Source organism: Ovis canadensis, chromosome 15 (assembly GCF_042477335.2).
Source record: "Ovis canadensis isolate MfBH-ARS-UI-01 breed Bighorn chromosome 15, ARS-UI_OviCan_v2, whole genome shotgun sequence".
In the NCBI taxonomy this organism is placed as follows: Eukaryota; Metazoa; Chordata; class Mammalia; order Artiodactyla; family Bovidae; genus Ovis; species Ovis canadensis.
The window spans coordinates 60,604,564-60,623,954 of record NC_091259.1 but is presented as its reverse complement, the minus strand read 5'-3'; the positions used below and the strand labels follow the sequence as shown (position 1 = coordinate 60,623,954).

The 19,391-nt window shown below is 41.4% G+C and overlaps 2 protein-coding genes across 3 annotated transcripts in view; one reads left to right on the top strand and one right to left on the bottom strand.

Annotated features, from left to right (window-relative positions):
• Positions 1-8,164, top strand: part of P4HA3 (prolyl 4-hydroxylase subunit alpha 3) — a 54,873-nt gene extending 46,709 nt beyond the window's left edge. The window contains exon 14 of the transcript XR_011249168.1: positions 6,746-8,164. The gene's annotated coding sequence lies outside the window, so the exon portion shown is untranslated. The remainder of the gene's footprint in view (positions 1-6,745) is intronic.
• Positions 3,438-19,391, bottom strand: part of PPME1 (protein phosphatase methylesterase 1) — a 51,206-nt gene continuing 35,252 nt past the window's right edge. The window contains exons 8-14 of one of the 2 annotated variants that reach the window (XM_069553062.1): positions 18,629-18,694; positions 14,792-14,915; positions 9,245-9,374; positions 8,359-8,403; positions 6,766-6,830; positions 5,983-6,050; positions 3,438-5,851 (exon numbers count right to left, since the gene is read on the bottom strand). In XM_069553062.1, the coding sequence (XP_069409163.1) occupies position 5,851; positions 5,983-6,050; positions 6,766-6,830; positions 8,359-8,403; positions 9,245-9,374; positions 14,792-14,915; positions 18,629-18,694 (499 nt within the window). In that variant the 3' untranslated portion in view covers positions 3,438-5,850. The remainder of the gene's footprint in view (positions 5,852-5,982; positions 6,051-6,765; positions 6,831-8,358; positions 8,404-9,244; positions 9,375-14,791; positions 14,916-18,628; positions 18,695-19,391) is intronic. The other variant, XM_069553061.1, reaches the window with a different exon arrangement.

The window sequence follows — 19,391 nt, the reverse complement described above, 5'->3', positions numbered from 1 at the left end:
CTAGCCATGTCTGTGGGCAAGTCATTTTACATCTCTGAAATTCAGTTTCTTTGCCTTCAAATTGGGGAAAAACTGGATAGCTACATGGAAAAGACTGAAATTAGAACATTCTCTAACATCTTAAAATGGATTAAAGACCTAATAAAATAAACTCAGAATGGATTAAAGACCTAAATATAAGACCAGATACTGGACTTCCCTGGTAGCTCAGTGGTAAAGAATCCACCTGCCAACACAGGAGATTCAAGTTCAATCCCTGGTCTGGGAAGATTCCATATACTGTGGAGCAACTAAGCCCATGTACCACAACTACTGAGCCTGTGCTCCACAACAGGAGATGCTACTGTAATGAGAAGCCCATGCATTGCAACTCGAGAGTAGCCCCTGCTCTCCACAACTAGAAGCAATGAAGATTCAGCACAAAAATAACAAAATCATTAAGAAAAAAGACTAGATACTATAAAAATCTCTGAAGGAAAACATAGAACACTCTTTGACATATAATCACAGTGATTTGTTTTGGATCTGTTGCCTAAAGTGATGGAAATAAAAGCAAAAATAAACAAATGGGACCTAATTAAACTTAAAAGCTTTTGCACAGCAAAGTACAGTGTAAACAAAATGAAAGGAAAACCTACAGAATGGGAGAAAATATTTGCAAATGATGTGAACGACAAGGAATTAATTTCCAAAATATACAGACAACTCATATAGCTCAGTATCAAAATAACCCGATCCAAAAATGGGCAGAAAATCTAAATAGTTCTCCAAAGAGACATGTAGATGGGCCAATAGGCACATGAAAAAATGTTCACCATTACTAACTAGTCAAGAAATACAGATCAAAACTACAGTGAAGCATCACTTCACACCAGTCAGAATGGCCATCATCAAAAAGTCTACAAATAATAAATGCTGGAAAGGGTGTGAAATGCTGGAAAAGGGAGCCCTCCTACACTGCTGGTAGGAACGTAAATTGGTGCAGCTGCTACGGAAGACAGTCTGGAAGTTCCTTAAAAAACTAAAAACAGAGTTGTCATATGATCCAGCGATTCCACTCCTGAGCATGTATCTGGAGAAGATGAGAACTCTTAATTTGAAAGACACAGGCACCCCAGTGTTCACCACAGCACTATTTACTGTAGCTGAGAAATGGAAGCAACCTAAATGTCCATCAACAGATCAATGGATAAAGATTTGGTGTGTGTGTGTATATATGATATGTGTGTGTGTGTATGTATACACAATGGAATACTACTTAGCCATAAAAAGAATGAAATAATGCCATCTCCAGCAACATGAATGGACCTAGAGATTATATTGAGACAGAAAAAGACAAATATCATATGATAACACTTCTATATGGAATCTAAAAAAATGATACAAATGAATTTATTTAAAAAACAGAGACTCACAGACTTCAAAAACAAATTTATGGTTTCCAAAAGGGAAAGGTTGGGAGAGGGGTAAATTAGGAGTTTGGGATTAATGTGTACACAAAATATATACAAATAAAGTAAACAACAATGACTTATTTCATACCACAGGGAACTATATTCAATATCTTATAATAACCTATAATGGAAAAGAATCTGAAAAAAGAACACACATATATAACTAAACCACTTTGTTCTACACCTGAAACTAACACATTGTAAATCAACTTAAATTAAAAAAATAATATACTTAAATTAAAAAAATGATAATTTATGTGAACTTTAAAAAAAAAGATAAATTGAGAATAATGCCCATACTTCACAAGGATTCAGAAGATTAAGATGTAACTAGGAGAAGGCAATGGCATCCCACTCCAGTACTCTTGCCTGGAAAATCCCATGGACGGAGGAGCCTGGTAGGCTGCAGTCCATGGGGTTGAACAGAGTCGGACAGGACTGAAGTGACTTAGCAGTAGCAGCAGCAGAGTATCTAATATAAAGTTAAGTGAATGTTTCTTACTTTCCATCCATCAAGCCTGGTCATCATCCTCTTGCCAGGTATCTGTACCAAAATGACCTCTGCCCAGGGTCACCTATATTGTCCAGGAGGCAGTGTAAAGAGGAAAAAACCCTAAGTTTAAATTCTGACACGTCTTCTGAGCTATATGAATTTGGACCTAATGCCTGCCTGTCAAATGACATCACCTACCTCATAGGGTTGTCATGAGGATTAAATAGTTGTGTGAAAAGTCAAATAGCTGCTCAACTTTGGTAACTATTATGACTTAATCTGGTGAACAAAATTGGCTGTGTCCCTGAAAAACACACATTTGACCATGCTGCCCCCCTGTGGACAGAGTGCAAACAGGCCAGCAAAGAGACCTTGGTAGGCCCCTCCCTCCCCAAGAAGGGCTTGGTGGAAGCGCACAGAACACAGGGACTTTTCTTCTCTGCCAGGGAGCTCATGCTTTACTCAGATATATTTAGTGAACATCCAAACCAGAATTTCTCAGAATAATGTGCTTCTTGGAGTGTAGATCCGTACTGACTCAATAAGGACACAATCTTGAACAAGCTTCCAGATGATACTTAATGCTGCTGACCACAGGCCACTCCGAGTAAAGAAGGTCTTGGGAGTGACATGATAGGAACTATTTATTAGGTGCTTACCCTATGTCAGTTACTGAGAGAGTTAACCCATATTAACTTGTGTAGTCCTCAAGACCCTATGGGGTAAATACTGTTGACCTCTATTTTTCAGATGAGGAAACCAAAGCACAAAGAGAGGAAAGTACTTAGCTATCTGATACATCCAGCAAGGGATGGGCCTTAGGTTCTAATTTAGGCAGCCTAGCTCCAACACCTGCTAAGACTCCAGCAATGTGTAGAGAGTAGCCAGGGGAGGGGCTGCGGCAAGGAGAGGAGGAGACATAGAACACAGAGTGGATGGCAGTTGTGAATGTGAGAGAGGAAGCCATCAAGGACACTTTGGCTGCCTTGTTTAGACCAGTCGAGAGATGGGGGAACCTATCACTACTGAGCTAGGAATATGGGAGAACAAGTTTTAGGGGGAAGGTAGTTCAACTTAGGAATGGTCAATGTGAGTGGCTTTTGGTCATCTGGACAAGTAGACAGACCTAAGTGTCTAGAGTTGAGGAGGTGCTTGAACTTGTAAAGAAACTTTGGGCATTAGCAAATGCGAAACTCTGAGAGCTTGAGGTCATGTGGACAGTGCCCAGACTGTCCTGTTCTAGGCCAAAGTCAACACAGTACATAACTAGAAGAGAGAGGATGGAATCTAGTCTCCCTGGCTGCAGTGGAGGCTGGCTCTGTCCATTCTAATGGGCATTCTGATTCTGGGGAGCAGGCAGAGCATAAGATGTTGATGGGCTGCAGGCAAAAAACAGGTTTTTCTGGAGCTCTATGGTGTCTAAATCCAATGAACTGTCCCCAACCCCTAGATCAACAGAAATAAGGACAACTCCATAGAGAAAGACCAGATAAAGGTTGAGAGATATTTATTTTCTTTAAACAAGGTCATAAATAACAAAGAAACAAAGAAGGTCCCAGACTTCGGACCCTGAAGCAGGACAGGGATAGGAAGTTGTGGGGTCAAAAGGTGGAGGGGGCTACGCATCACCTAAGACAGTCACAGAGAAGATGGGCTGCAGGAGACTGCCCCTCCCTACCCTTGGAAATGGCGTGCCTGGGCAGCAGGGAGGCTGAAGTGCTGTGATGAGGCAGCTAGAAGAGGGCAAATGTTGAGGATGCTGGACTGTACTGTTTCTATGAAGGGTGACATGGAAACCACAAACAACTAAGATAAGCTGTGGGTCTAGAAAAGGCAAGCGGGCACTCTGCATACCTCCAGGGACCAACTATGAAAATGGTTAAATCTGCTTCTTAAAAACAACTCCACGGGCCTTAGCCTGTGGCTTTGTGCATGGGCTGTAGTGAACCTGGGTTGCTTTATGGCAGGTGAGGGCTCAAGAGGCCCCTGGAGCAGCCTGGCCTCAGCCCAGGGCAGGTGCCCAGAGATGTGGGAGTGGGACGTGGGCCCTCCCCAGATGGGAGGCCATGTGCTTGGACTGGCTGAGCCTGATTTTCAGGCTAGTTTCTTGTGATGCTATCCACCACCCCTCTCTCTACCTAAGGATGAGATCCTGACCTCTCTGTGTCTTCCAAGCCTAGAAGAATAAGATGGGGATAAAAAGGTATTTGACTGGTGTTTTATCTAAAAGGGAAAAATAGAGACCATCTTGCACATGGTCCAGCCCCTGAGGCAAGGCAGGACCATGGCAAGAACAATCTCAAGCAATGGAGGTTCCTGTACCTGGGGAAACATGGGGACCCAGGTACATTACCTAATGCCAGGAACAGGGGTCAAGGGTGGCAGTTCTGATGGAGGCTTCACCCAAGGCAAGGCAGGGAGGACAGGCAAGAGCTATCCCTGAACGGGGAAGGGAGAGGAGCTGGGGAGCCTTAGACTGGGGAGATCAATGTTGATCGAAGGCCCTGGAAAATAATGCTTTGGGCAGGAATACACGAAAGGGTTTGTATATCTGGGGATGCCCGTCTACAGGGAGCCGGTGTCACATGGTCGGGCGGGATGGTGAGCAGACAGCGGCATCACAGTGGCCTCTGGTGCGATGTATTTACAACAGAGCTCAATGTTGAGGGAGGGAAGGAGAGCAGGTCACTAACAGCCAGGAAACACACTGTGAAGAGTGGAAAGAGAATGGAAAACAAATGTGACTCTCACTGGCTTACCCCGCTTACCCTGTCTCATCCAGGAAGCCCTTCCTAATGATCACCAAGGCCTTTGCAGATCTCTGCACCTCTTCTCAGCCCCATCCAGGGCTAGATACAGGGTGTGCTCTCAGTGTACGGCTGATCAGACCACAGCTCCAAATGGGCCAGGGCCCCCAGACACTGCTTACTGAGAGAAACTAAGTCTTTATTGTTGATTCCTGGGATCCATCAATGGTCAGCTGCTTGAGGGGTGGTCTGACATCAGGGAATCACTGTGGCTCACTGTACCAGGCTCCTGGCATTTTCAATGCCCACCTTGCTTTGTCATCCAAACCGCTTAGGCCCTGGCATTTCGAACTACCTTATGTAGAAACTATTTATATTTCTTCAACATTTTTTCTTCAAACTTTCTGAGGGTGGGGAACAAGTTCCCTTGGACCATCATCAGAATCAGAAAAGAGACTTTCTGACTGGCCTGACTCTTCACATGGCCTGCGGAGCTCTGTGAGGATGTGGGCTTCTGCAGCAAAGACTGGGAGTTCCTTGAGGTGGGACCAGGACCATGTGGTTTGGGTCACCATGCCCCTCTTCCTCCTCCTCCTCCACAAAGAAATCTACTGTGTCTCCCAATCCGACATAGAGTTTCCCAAGAAGAGAGGCATCCTTTTTCCTCTAGACCAGTGGTTCCCAAATGGGAATGACTCTGCCTCCCTTAAGACATTAGGTAAAATCTAGGGATGTTTTTGCTTGACACAACTATGTGTGTTGAGAGGGTGCTACTGGTTCCTAGTATGTAAAGTCCAGGGATGTTGATCATCATGCTACAGTGCACAGAATAGCCCCACCACCACAAAGGATTACCTGCCTCAAACGTTAACAGTGCTGAGGCTGGAAACCCTGCTCCAGATCTCTACATAGCCTCAAGGTCTGCCTCACCTTCCTCGACAGCAGGGCGGGAGAAGGCATATAGAATTTTTCTAAGAGCCTGGAAATGGACAATTCCCATCCCAGCCTCCACAGGAAGGGGCATCTCAAGAAAAAGTACACATCACAAAGGGGGTAGGGGACTAGGCACTGTTTAATGTCAGTTTAGCAACAACTCACTGGACCAGAGCACACGGAAAGAACCAACCACGGCTTTGCAGAAATACACACGCTGGGCTCTGTGTTGAGGAGGAAGAAGAAAGGCATGGTGACCTAACCCAGGCAGGGGTAAGGCAGAGATATTTACAACCTTGCAAATATCTCTTTGTTGGGGTACTGCTGGGCTCTTTAAATCTTTGTACTTCCTTACCACTGGAATCCACCGATAGGCTCTGCAAACCTGTGCCGAATCAGGAAAGTGGCAACAGCTTCAGCTACCTGGAAAAGGGAGAGATATTCCAGGCTATGTTAAGGGTAGCTACGGGGTTCAGCCTTGGAGGTCCTATGGGCTTCTGTTGGAAGTTAAGGCGTTATAGTGTCATGGTCCTGCAGTTCTGGGGAGCCTGAAAGCAAAAGGACCTGGGTCCTGCAGGGATGGCTCCAGAAACGCCAAGAGGAATGATGTGAAGGCTTAGTTATCCCCGTAGAGTTACAAAGCACTTTTTTCCTACAGGAAGAGCACATATTAATTCCTAACTGCGTGTGTTTTAGGGAACAGTGTCTACCACAGTTATTTCTTCTTCCATCTGGCTTTGGGGATAATAGAGAAGTAGAGCTTACAATCTTAACCACAGTGCGTTAGTCGCTCAATCATGTCCAACTCTTTACAACCCCATGGAGGAGGCTCCTCTCTGTCCATGGGATTCTCCAAGCAAGAATACTGGAGTGGGTTGCTATTCCTTTCTCCATTTTAACCACAGGGCCCTGGGTAAAACAGCAGGGCGCCAGTAGCTCCTCAGCCCATACACAGAAGGGCAAGACCAAAAGCAGCTGCCAGGGAGAGGTCTGGGGGGCTGGTGGGACTGCATGTGTGTAGGCCCCACAGCAGCTGCTGCAAGCACCACAGGCTGACTCAGAGGCTTATGCTGTCTTCCATGAGACTCACAGTTACTCTCTCAGTTGCCCTTTTACAGGCATCCAGCACCAGACTCACCTTGTCTGGAGCATCCTCATGGACTGCGTGGCCACACTGGGGCAGGACCTGCATCTGGAACTTCCCTGGGGAAGATATAAACCAAAGCCACCTCAAGGACTAAAATGGCCCTCTCCTTACCATCTTTGCAGCCTCACAGGTCACGTTAGCAGGCCAGGACCTCCCCATCACCCCACCCCAACAGTCTGGACCCAATTAACAAGCCTGTGAGGAAGATGGTAATACCTGACATTGTAACCTTGAGCAAATCATTTCCCTTCACTTCTTCCTTCTTCACCTACTTAATATGCATTTACTTTGGGCCAGACACATAGAAACAGTTCCTGTTTACACTATAGTCTAGTGGGAGAGCAAAACATAAAACTCAGATTTTAATGCAGCATGTAGTTCCTAGGCTAACACTAAGCACATAGAACTGGAAAAAAACAGGAATTGGGTCTTTGCAATAAAACAGGGATCCAGGAAGGCTTCCTACACAGAAAAAGTAACTTACACAAAGAAACGGAGGATGAAATGGTATTTGCTCCTAAGAAGAAAAACTTTGGCATGGTGCTCATCAGAGTTAACAATGAGGCTGGAGATGTAAGCAGGGGCCTTATCATTAAGGGATTTGTAAATTAAAGATTTTGAGATTTATTATTACAATAATAAGTTACTTAACTATGTTCCAGACAGTACTAAACACTTTTTCACACTGTCCTGTATAACACTGTAAGCTCAAACAAATGTGATCATTTTATTAAGAGTGGACAGAGATGACTGATAGAGAGAGATCTCTAAGGAGACCAAAGAATATGGAACCCATCCCCGGTCATCAAGGCCGTGAGACATCGCTTTGTGAGTTATCAGGGTGTAAATGGGAACCATGAGATTGCCCAGGGAGAGTAAGTAGAAAAGAAAGAAAGTCAAGAACAGAATCTGCTTAAGCCTGAAACCTTGGCTCTGGAGTTGGCACCTTTTTTCATATAACCCGAAGTTGCCAATGCCTAGTGACTTCACCTTCATTAAGCCTTTCATCTGCTCTAAAGCCAAGAGCTTCCATGAAATTGGTTCCACTGCCTCCATAGTCATCTGGCCAACACATCTGAACCTGAGCACATGTCACTTTCCTACTCATTACACCTCACAATCCCTGTCAGGCTGCCATCAATTTTCTCATTCTACAAATTGAGAAAATTAAAGCTGAGGCAGGTCAAGTAACCTGCCCAGGGTGAAAAAAAATTAGTAGGAAAGAAGTAGTACTCAAACACAGTTCTCCCAACCGCAGAGTCCTTGCTTTTACCACCTCATCATGTTGTCTTCTAAACAGAACTTGTATCTTTTTGTATTTGGGTTATCTTGGACCTTTCCTTTTCCTAAGAATTCTAACAATAATAAAAATACTGTCTAGTATTCAGAATATCTCCTTTCATAATATATCTGCACACAGTACTTTATAATGCCCCTTTCAAAGACACTGCATCACTTTAATTCTTACAACTCTGAGGTCTATGTGGTAATATAATTCCCATTTTTAGATAGAAAATTTCCACATGACTTTGCCCATTTCTCTGCCCTGAGGGGACCTAGGAATGTAATTTCTTCATAACTTACCTTGCATTTGGCCAATAGTCAGATCTTTATCCAATCTATCAACACCTAGAATAAAATAAGAGAATCCACAAGTAGCTTACTTGAAAAGGCTGTATGAAATAGGTTTTGCTGTTATGAAGTAAAAATTGTTACAAAGTGGTAAACAGGATGACATTCTCAATTCATGTTAATGCCAATCCTAACTTCCTGAGTATATAGTCTCATCACATGAAGCTTTCGAGGCTGATGTTCCCTATAATCACTTTGCTTGTTTAAGCTGCTTTCTGAAAACAGGCTTTACTTTTTAAATTTCCTTTTTACTCAGAATATCCTTATACCACTCAAGGAAAAGGACTTGGGTTTGACCAGGTACAGAGTCCAGGCCAGAATTAGCTCATCCCTGGTGGATGCTCATGCTTAGTTAGTTATGGATTTGTCAGAGGAAGGAGAAAGGGCACAAATGAGTAAGCATGGTATTTCACTTTGGAAGTCGCTACCCATATGGTAAACGCTTTTAACAAAGACATAACTGAGATGACAGTATACATACACTGCCAGAGACTGAATTGTGTCCCCCCGCCCCAAAATGTATATGATGAAATCCTAATTCACAATGGGAACACATTTGGAGATATGAAGGTAATTAAGGTTAAATGAGGAAGTAATGAAGGTTAAATGTGGTCACAAAGGTAGGGCCCTCGTAAGATAAGCCTGGTGCTCTCGTGTGCTCTGCCACATAAGAACACAGTGAGAAGGTGGTTGTTTGCAAGCCAGTAAGAAAGCTCTCAGCAGAACTTGACAGGCTGGAGCCCTTATTTCAGACTTACAGCTTCCAGAACCGTTTAAGCCACCCAGTATCTTGTTATGGCATCCCAGGCTGACTAATACATAACACATGCACACTTACCAGCCAAGAGCAGCAATTTAGGAATAGGACAACTAAGAAAGAGATTGGATAAGCCTCGGAACCAGCCATCCCAGTATTTTTCTGTTTTTGCCAGTTCAATTCTCCAAGTGTATGGATGGTCTTTCTTGGTCTAGAGGAGTAAGAGCAAGTTTTGAGTCTCTGAGGGCAACCCCAGGAGGAACAGGATAAAAACTAGGGCTTTGGGAAAAGGAAAGGGAAAGGAATTAGCACATATTAAGGGCTTACCATGTCCCAGACATTTTAATATACATTTAATCCTTATAACAGCCTTGTGACATAAGTTATTGTTGGACTTGCATGTTTAGATGATTAGAAGCATACTTTTTACTTTTTATTAGTTTCAGTGAACCTAGGAAACTTTCATAAGATCACAAAGCCAGTAAACTGGTACAGCCAAGATTGAGCTTCTTATACTCAACTGGCAAAAAAACATATTATCCAAAGAATAACTACAAAAAACACTGCAGTATGGAAAAATGCTTATGACGTAACATTAAGTGAAAGAAGCAGAGTACAACATGTCATCTAAGTTAGGATTACTACTGGAAAAATATGGTATGCTTTGAGAAAGAACTAGAAGGGAAAACTGAAAATGATGTTGATAAAATATTTTTTCTTATATTTTTATATGTGACAATGATACGATGTAAACATGTATGTTAGTGTGTGAGCGTGCTCAGTCATGTCTGACTCTTTGCAACCTCATGGACTGTAGCCCACCAGGCTTCTCTGTCCATGGAATTCTCCAGGCAAGAATACTAGAGTGGGTTGCCATTTCCCTCTCCATATGTATGTTTATATAAACAGAAATTTATATATAATTTAAATAGCAATTTTAAGAAGGAAATGACCAAATATAACAAAATCTGTTAAACCTCAATATAAAGTAGATGGCACAGAGTATGTGCTCATCAAATACAAGCTGAACAAATGTGCATCATGAAAATTTTGAAATATTATAACTGAAATAAGTAACTGGAATACCACATCAACCACAATATGAAAATCTAGAAGTAAACATGAGACAGCATATATTGTGTTAAATGGTTAAGGTGTTCATGTTACCCAAAGTGATTTGTAGATTTAACACAATCACTTTCAAAATCCCAATGGCATTCTTTGCAAAAATTCATATGGAATATTAAGGGATTAATATTTATTAATTTAGGCAAAAAATTCATATGGATATTAAGGGATCCCAAACACCAAAACAATTTTAATAAAGATGAACAAAACTGGAGGACTCATACTCTATTTCAAAATATATTACAAAGTTACAATAATCAAAACAGCACAGTACTGGTATAAAGATAGACAAACAGAGCAATGGAATAAGCTCAAGAACCCAGAAATAAACCTCACATATATGGTTGAGTGATCTTTGAGAAGGATGCTGAGACCATTCAATGGGGAAATGACAGTTTTTTTCAAAAAAACAGTGCTGGGGAAACTGACTACCCACATGCAAAAGAATGAAGTTGGAGAATATATAAAAATGAACTCAAATGGATTAAAACCTAAATATAATAAGAACCTACAACTAACTATAAAATAAAGTTGTAGGTTCTTGTAAACTTTTTAATAAAGCAGTTTAAAAAAACAGATTTATGCATAAAGAAATATCTCTTGGACAACTGAAGGTTATTCAAGAACCAAAATAATGTTTTCCCTTTTTTTCCCTGTATTTTAACCATTATATATTAGAGTCCCCTCATCCCCAATAAAAATGTATAGCTTGTTTTCTTTTACAGAACAGAATGGATGCAACTGACCTCTTATGTATGTCTCAGGGCAATTTCAAACACAACTTTTTATACTGTGCTAAAGAGAGATGCCCCTAAGAAGCTGTGCCTGGTTTTTTGTGTTGTTGTTGCTACATTTAACTGGCATTACTAATATTATCTCCATCATTTTACTCTTCCTTTATTGTGACATCACTGACATACAACATTGCTGCAGGTGTACAACATGTTGATTTGACACATGTATACACTGCAGTGATCACCACCATAGCGTGGTGATCACCTCTATCATGTCATGTAGTTATCCTTTATCTGTAGTGGGAACAATTAAGATCTGCTGCTAAGTCGCTTCGGTCATGTCCAACTCTGTGCGACCCCATAGACGGCAGCCCACCAGGCTCCCCCGTCCCTGGGATACTCCAGGCAAGAACACTGGAGTGGGTTGCCATTTCCTTCTCCAATAATTAAGATCTAGTCACTTAGCAACTCTGAAGTTTATAATACAGTACTGTTGCCTATGATTACTACTGTGCATTAGATTTCCAGTACTCATCCACTAGCTGCAAGAAGTTGTGACTATTGGGGTTTCTCTGTGTCCTTCCTCAGGTGGAGACTGTCTAGCTAAGTTCCTCACTGATTGATGTGCCTCAGTTTGTCCTCCTAACAGAACTGCTGGAGTTCATAAAACCCCATATATTAGGGCCTATAAAAATGATAAGAAAAAAATGAGTTGGAATTAAAAACCAGAGGATCTGGATGTGTGTTAGCACTAACATTTACATGTGACCATAGGCAAGTACCTGCATCTGAGTCACAAAACTTAATATTTACAATGCAGAGCCAAAATGAGAACTAGAGAGGTTAATGTGAATCATTCAGTATAGATCCTAGCACACAAAAGAGAAAAAGTAACTGACAATTTGTAGCAGAGTTTCAAATCTACTAAACACTATTTGATTACCTTGGACAAGTCTTCATCTCTTGAGTCTCAGTTTCTACACTGTTAACGTGTGAGAAAAGATCTCTCCTCACCTCACAGACTGTGGGAGAGCAAACTGATCACGCATTATTCATAATTTTGTGAACTCCAAAAAGGTACAAAGTATTATCTTAAGGATGACAAGAAGATCCTCACTAAATTAAAAATACTGTTTTTAAAAATGTACTCTCCTTGCTGACACTACCATCTCCAAATGCAAAGGAATACATGGTGTACACTGAGTCCATTCCCTGGCATAAGTAAGATAGTCATAATCCATCCCTGAAAGTCTGTGGCTCATACTCACTAATCATTTCTCAGAAAAAGCACCCCTTCCCACTACCATCCTCAAACCAGTTGCTCAGCAAGTTGTCACAGAACACTTACTATGCACACAGCCTTAAGCTCTATGTTGAGGGAAATTCACACATAACATCAGTTCCTCTCCTCCAAACACACAGGTTATTTTTGGGGGGAGACAATGCTTGTTATTAGAGGACAGTGAACCTGTATTATAGGAATGACTATTAGAAAACCATATATTATGAGTGTGGCTTAAGAAAATCAGTTATATGACTCAGTCACAACTTCAGAAAAGAAAGTGCTAAGTTGTGTCCTACAGACTCTCAGTGCTATACTACAGACGGACTAATATAAACTGAGGTCAGAAAGCTTCCCAAGGAGATACACCCTGAAAGACGGGTAGGATCTGATCAGTTCTGTGTAGACTGGTGGTAGGAAATGGGATTTTCTCATGAGATAAACCACAGGAACAGAAGTAGAGGTGAGAAAGGGCCTGGTGAGAGAGCAGTTCTCTCTGAGGGTAGGGTAATACTGTGAGTTTTATGTTCCAATTTGTCAGAGTTATCAAGAAGTACTTTGCCAGGAGCCAGCATGAGGAGTCCCTCCCGTGGCAAAGGTCATGAGGTTAAGGGGTCCGACAGGCAAAGGTAAGTCCGGCCTTAAGGGAGCCTTGCTGGATTTTCTCGAGCATCTACCCCCAAAACCAGAGTCTGCTTGCCATACTGCATTATGCTTTTCACTTACGCTTCCGACATTAACAGGGGTTGTCCCCCCACCACCTTTTTCTGGAAAAAGTTAATTTAGAGCTTTTAGATAGTAAGTCTTCTGGGCATAATAAGAGTGTTTCAATCCAAAAACCCCTCTGGTGGCTTTCTAGCCTGCCTATAGGATTCCTACAGCTGCACATGTGATTGTTTGCAGCACAGGAAGCTCAAAACATCCTAGGAATGTAGGGGCTTCCGAGGAGTCAAAATCATTAGAATAGGACTGTTGAGCCAACACCTGCTGCCAAATTTTCATATCTTTTATTTGTTGATATAGTTGGTATATAGAAAAAAAAAACAAGTAACAACATAGATCTTTGAGTTAAGTACCTTCTTTGTTATAACCCACTGCACCTTTGCTCTATAGGGATGTAACTTTAGTGCTTGAGAGTGATGCAGATTAAAGAAAAACACTTCAGGGGAAATGAGATTAACATTCATTAAGGAAGAGAGCCATAACGTGTTAACGGGCCTCTTGGCCAGAAGATAATGTAAATCACCTGAGACCTTTTGTATACAAAAAGATATACAGAAATGGTGAGGACTGCTGCCCCTGCATGACTCTGTATCTTCCATTATGTAAAACTTAGGGTATATAAACACCTTTTAAAAATAAAGTTGGGGGTTTTTGCACAAGCTTGGCCTCCCCTGTGTCAACTCTCTTTCTCCCTCTCCCTCCCTCTCTTCTTCAGGCTGATCCCTTGGAACACAGAGGCTCCCCACGTCTACTTATTTGCCCGGGCTTCTAAGACCCACGCGAGAGGGAGCCCAAGGTGGGGCACCCTCCGCTATTCAAGCAGGCGCCTGTGGCCTAATGTAGACGGTGCAAGTTTCTTGTCTTGAAACTTTATTAGCTTTCCGTGTAAACCAAAGAATACCAGCCTCTTTTCTCCACTAATTTTCCTACTACAGTAGTTTTTCCTAATCTCTCTTTATATTTCTAATTAAATAATTCTTTCCTAAGACACCAACTCTGTCCCCCCTTCGAATTGCCCTGGATCCACCGGGGCTGGACCCGGGCAGTACTCTATGCTTTCAGCCAGAACCACCATCTTCCAGTAATTCGCTAAAATGACCAACACAAAGAGAAAGAGGAGGGGCAACTGCTACATGTTCTCTAGGCCTTTTAGAAAATACGGAGTTGTTCCTTTGGCCACATACACGCAAATCTACAAGAAGGGTGATACTGTAGATATCAAGGGAATGGGTATTGTTCAAAAAGGAATGCCCCACAAATGTTACCAGAGCAAAACTGGGAGTTTACAGCGTTATCCAGCATGCTGTTGGCATCACTGTAAACAAAGAAGGGCAAGATTCTTGCCAAGAGAATTAATATGCGTATGGAGCAATTAGGTACTCTAAGAGCTGACAGCTTCCTGAAATGTGTGAAGGAAATGATCAGAAAAAGAAGGAAGTCAAAGAGAAAGGGACTTGGGTTCAGCTGAAGCACCAGCCTGCTCCACCCAGAGAAGCACACTTCATGAGGACCAATGGAAAGGAGCGTGAACTTCTGGAGCCCATTCCCTATGAATTCATGGCATTTTGGGTGTAAAAATAAAGACCTGGATTGTAAAAAAAAAAAAAAAGTACTTTATATCTTATAGTCAATCTAAGTATCTATTATGATAGTATCTTTGTCCCTTAAAATATCTAATGATGGACAAAAAGAACAATGTCACCTTCCTTTCCCCACCTTACACACTATCCCATCCTTCGAAGAATACTGATTTTCACTCACCTCCATGTCATCTTCCTTTTTCCTCTTGTTTACTGACTCACTTCCTTCTTCGTCTTCTTCTTCTTCCTCTATGATTCCTTCCACTATAGACTTTGAGCCTTCTGGACTTGTAATTCCTTCACATCTAGGTATTTTTTAAAAAAAAGTGCTATCACACACCTCTCTCCTACACACAAATTAGAGAAGCTGATATTTATAGCTTTTTATAATCAAATACAAGTTAAAATTTAACAATGCTCCAGGAGAAGGGTGTGAAAAATGTGCATTTAAAAGTGTACGAAAGTAGACCAGGGCTATAGAAGGTCATGGCCAACATTTCACTATACTCCAAGGGCTGGTTTCTGGTTCTTGAACCGATGCATGTTTTGTTACTCAGTCGTGTCCAGCTCTTTGTGACCCCAAGGACTGTGACCTGCCAATCCATGATCCACAGTCCATGGTCTACAGGGTTCTCCAAGCAACAACACTGGAGTGCGTTGCCATTTCCTTCTCCAGGGAATCTTCGCCACCCAGCGACTGAACGCAGGTCTCCTGCATTGCAGGCAGATGCTTTACCGTCTGAGCTACTACTGACCCACAGAAGGTAGTAACCATTTCCTGAGGCCTGGTGACAAGAGTTTTATTGGCATTATCTTATATAATCCTCATAGCAATCCCTTAAAATAGCTCTGAAGAGTTAAAAAATTGTCCAGGATCATTTAGCTCATGAGTGGATGAGGCTAGTGCTTTTCTACTGTACCCTGTTTATAGTACAACAAGGCTGAAACAGATTGGTAAAAGGCCCCCACTTTTAATTAGCTGACAGAAACTGGCAATTACAATAACCAGGGCCAGATAAACCTTAGAGATTAGTGCATCTGATCCAACCAATTATTGTTGTTTTGCATCTAAAAATAATACCTCTTTATTTTATATAATTAGGTAGAAAAATTATTACAGGAACAGCTGGTACCATAATTTCTTTTAAAGAGAACTCGTTGAACAAAAATACATTGGCAGATGCTAAAAGTAAAACTTCAAGAGCCTAGGTAGCAGCTAGGGCCAAGGTCTGTTGTTCATGATCATTTCTCATTTTGCCCTTGAAAAAGGAGAGAGAAGGGAGACGAGGAGAGAGAACAGCAAGATAGAGAGAAACTGGGACTAATTGAAGGGTCAGTCAAACTTCAGTTGTAGATTTTTTAAGAATGATAACTTCTGTCTTCTCTACCAAACCTTCAGTGATGTGTATGTTGACAAGTGTTTTGTTAAGTGGGGGTTTTCTTAGGAACTTGAGGTGTCAAGTTTCACAATTAGGTCAAAGTATTAATGAAACAATATGTGCTTTGGGCTTCCACAGCAGTAATTTGGGAGGTTCAGGGGAATTATACCTAGATCAAGAAGGGCAGGGAGGTACCAGTGGGCATCTAAGTGACAAAACACAGATTCTTACATATATAGTTTTACATATTTAGAGAAACCATCACTTGAAGTAAAAATGTAAAGATAACTGAACTACCTGAATACAAACCATGTAACTCTTCACTGCTTAAACAAATCAGATCTCAAAATACTCAAACGTTGAAAAATGAGCATTCTCACAACTTATTTAAAGTCTCTGCATTGTGCCTGCCAGATATTACTACTGAAACTGCTCTTTTGGATATAAAATCCATTATGTAGGCCTTAAAGTCAAATACATAGGAGTTTGAGTTCTAAGAATATGAGTTCTATCATTCATTAGCTATGTGATCCTGGGAAAGTCACTTTACCTTTCTGAACTTCCATTTCCTCCCATATAAAACAGTCACCTTGAAGAGGTATTTTAAGGATTAAATGAGGTAGTGCAAATGAACGAATGAATGAAATGAATGAATGAATCCAGGTAGTTATCATCAATGGCTGCTAATATTAAAAAAAAAAAAAGACAACCAGACATTATGTGCTTCCTGATAGCAGTACACAAGATCACCTATTGCTGTTGCTGTTTAGTTGCTTAGTTTTATCTGACTCTATTGTGACCCCATGGACTGTAACCCACCAGGCTCCTCTGTCCATGGTATTTCCCAGGCAAGAATACTGGAGCGGGTTGCCATTTCCTTCTCCAGGGGATGTTCCCAACCCAGGGATTGAACCCAAGCCTCTGGTATACATCTCCTGCATTGCAGGCGGATTCTTTGTGAACAAATAAAAAATCAAAATAACAACACACAAACCTGAATTTGATCAAACCTCTGACCTAACAATTTCCAGAAAATACAAGGAATAAAGGAACATGTTAAATTACACCTTGAGGAATCAATCAGCAAATCCAGATTGTGGGAGCTTCTACAGAGCAAACAACCAGGTTTCCTCAACAAATAAATTGCCGGGGGGAAAAAAGAAGAGAGACAGAAGGGTAGCCTATAGATTAAGATACTTATGAGATTTATTAATCAACTGCTATGTATAAATTCCTATTATAGTTCTGGTTTGAACTAAAAAAAAATTAAGACAATCAGATAAGTAGATACTGAAGACATTTGATGATATTAAGGAATTGTTAATTATTTTAGGTGTGATATTGTTCTTATGACTGTGCTTAAAGTGTCCTTACCTTTTAGAGCATACTAAAATTTTACAAAGGAAATTATATGTGAAATTTTTTTCAAAATATTTTGTCCTTAGGGGAAATAAAAAGGGGCACAGATGAAACATGAGTTCATAACTGTTGAAGATGGGTAATGGGTACATTGGGCTCATTCTATTTGTGTATGTTTGAGAATTTTCCATTATACAAGGTTTTAAAATTACACAGTGTATATAAAATGCCTTGCACAATGCCTGGCAAAGAGCAGGCATTTAATAATGCCATTATCATTTTCATCCACTCTTGTACTCCCTGTCTATCCTGGTGGGCAACCTTTTCCCAATTCACCTGAAGTTTATTTTGTGACTACACAGCAATACCCAGGACTCATGTAACCCTGTCTAGGAGGATCAACTGGGCTAAATAATCTTTTGAAGTCAAGTGTTAGTTGCTCAGTCATGCCCAACTCTTTGTGATCCCATGGCCTATAGCCCACCCAGCTCTTCTCTGTCCATGGAATTCTCCAGGCAAGAATACTAGAGTGGGTTGTCATTTCCTTCTCCAGGGGATCTCCCCAACCCAGGGATCAAACCCAGGTCTCCCACATTGCAGTCAGATTCTTTACCATCTGAGGCACCAGGGAAGTTAAATAATAAATAATCTTAGCTCACCCTTAAAATCTGACTTTCACTCAGGCTGTGCCAAAGCTTTTTATAACGTGATTTCCTCACAACCAGGTTTGGCTTAGGAGACTGTTACCAGAATGAAACCATGGCTGCCAGCACCAGAGTGAACGCTTAATGTCCTTTCTCTGGTATTCTTCATCTTTCAACACCTATAGTTGTGCTAATAAGGTAATCCATTATTATACAGAACAGGGGTCCCCAGCCTCCAGGATCTAATGCCTGATGATCTGAGGTGGAGCTGATATAATAATAATAGAAATAAAGTACACAATAAGTGTAATGTGCTTGAATAATTCCCAAACCATACCCCCTCGTCCCCCAGTCCATGGAAAAATTGTCTTCCATGAAACCAGTCCTTGGTGCCAAAAAGGTTGGAGACCACTGATATAGAAGACATTATTTGGCTTTGGGATTTCTGAAAAAAAAAAAGAAAAAGAAGAGAAAATCTATACAACTGGCCAAACTGAGTTCTCTTATAAAAATAATCTAAAATAATGAAGGCATTCACCAACATGGTAGAATAGATGTATGACCAAAAAAGCAACCTATAATTCCTCATTATGTTTCAGCCTCTGACCAGTCCAAGGGGTTAAAAATAAAACCTACTGTTTGACTTGGCCAACCATTGAGACACGGGCAGACTCCAGATTTCGAATCTGGCCACTCTTCACACTAGAAAAGTGAGACAGGAGAGAGAAGGTTATTCATCTTTATCTTATCATATCAGCAGGGTCAAATCAACAATTTTGCGATTCTGTGGGAGCTACTAAAACGGTGTAGTTATCCATGTAACTTACTATGGAGATTACCACTACTTCCCATTTCGTTATTATGGTGATAAGCCAAGCAGTAAAAATTAAGGCCCTGAAATCACTTAAGTCCTGGCAATACTTACCAAGAGGTAGATACCATATCCCATGCCTGAGCTCAAGAAGCACATAATTTAGTGGGGAGAAAGAAATGAAACAAATAATTTTAATAGAATAAGGTTCAAATGAACCTCATTTATTCTGAATGAAGTCAGAGAAAACTTCCCAAAGTTTTGCCTAAACTGAGGACTAAGGATAAGTGGAAGATAAGAGAGGGTGGTCAGAGCAAAACAGGCAGAAGGCACACTGTGAACGAAGGTACTGTGATGTGAAAAAATCAGCAGGACGATGATCTTAGAGGGAAGAGAGCAAGGAGGAACAGAGGAGAGTAACAGGAGAGTGTGACAGAACAGGACAGGCAGGGTTAGCTCCTGGAGGGTCTTACATGCCATGATATAGAGGCTTAGGAGCTCAAACTCTATAAATAGAATTGTCTTCCTGGAGTTGGCTAAGGGCCAAGAAAATGACTGCCTGTCCCAGGGGACCTGAAAACACTGCCT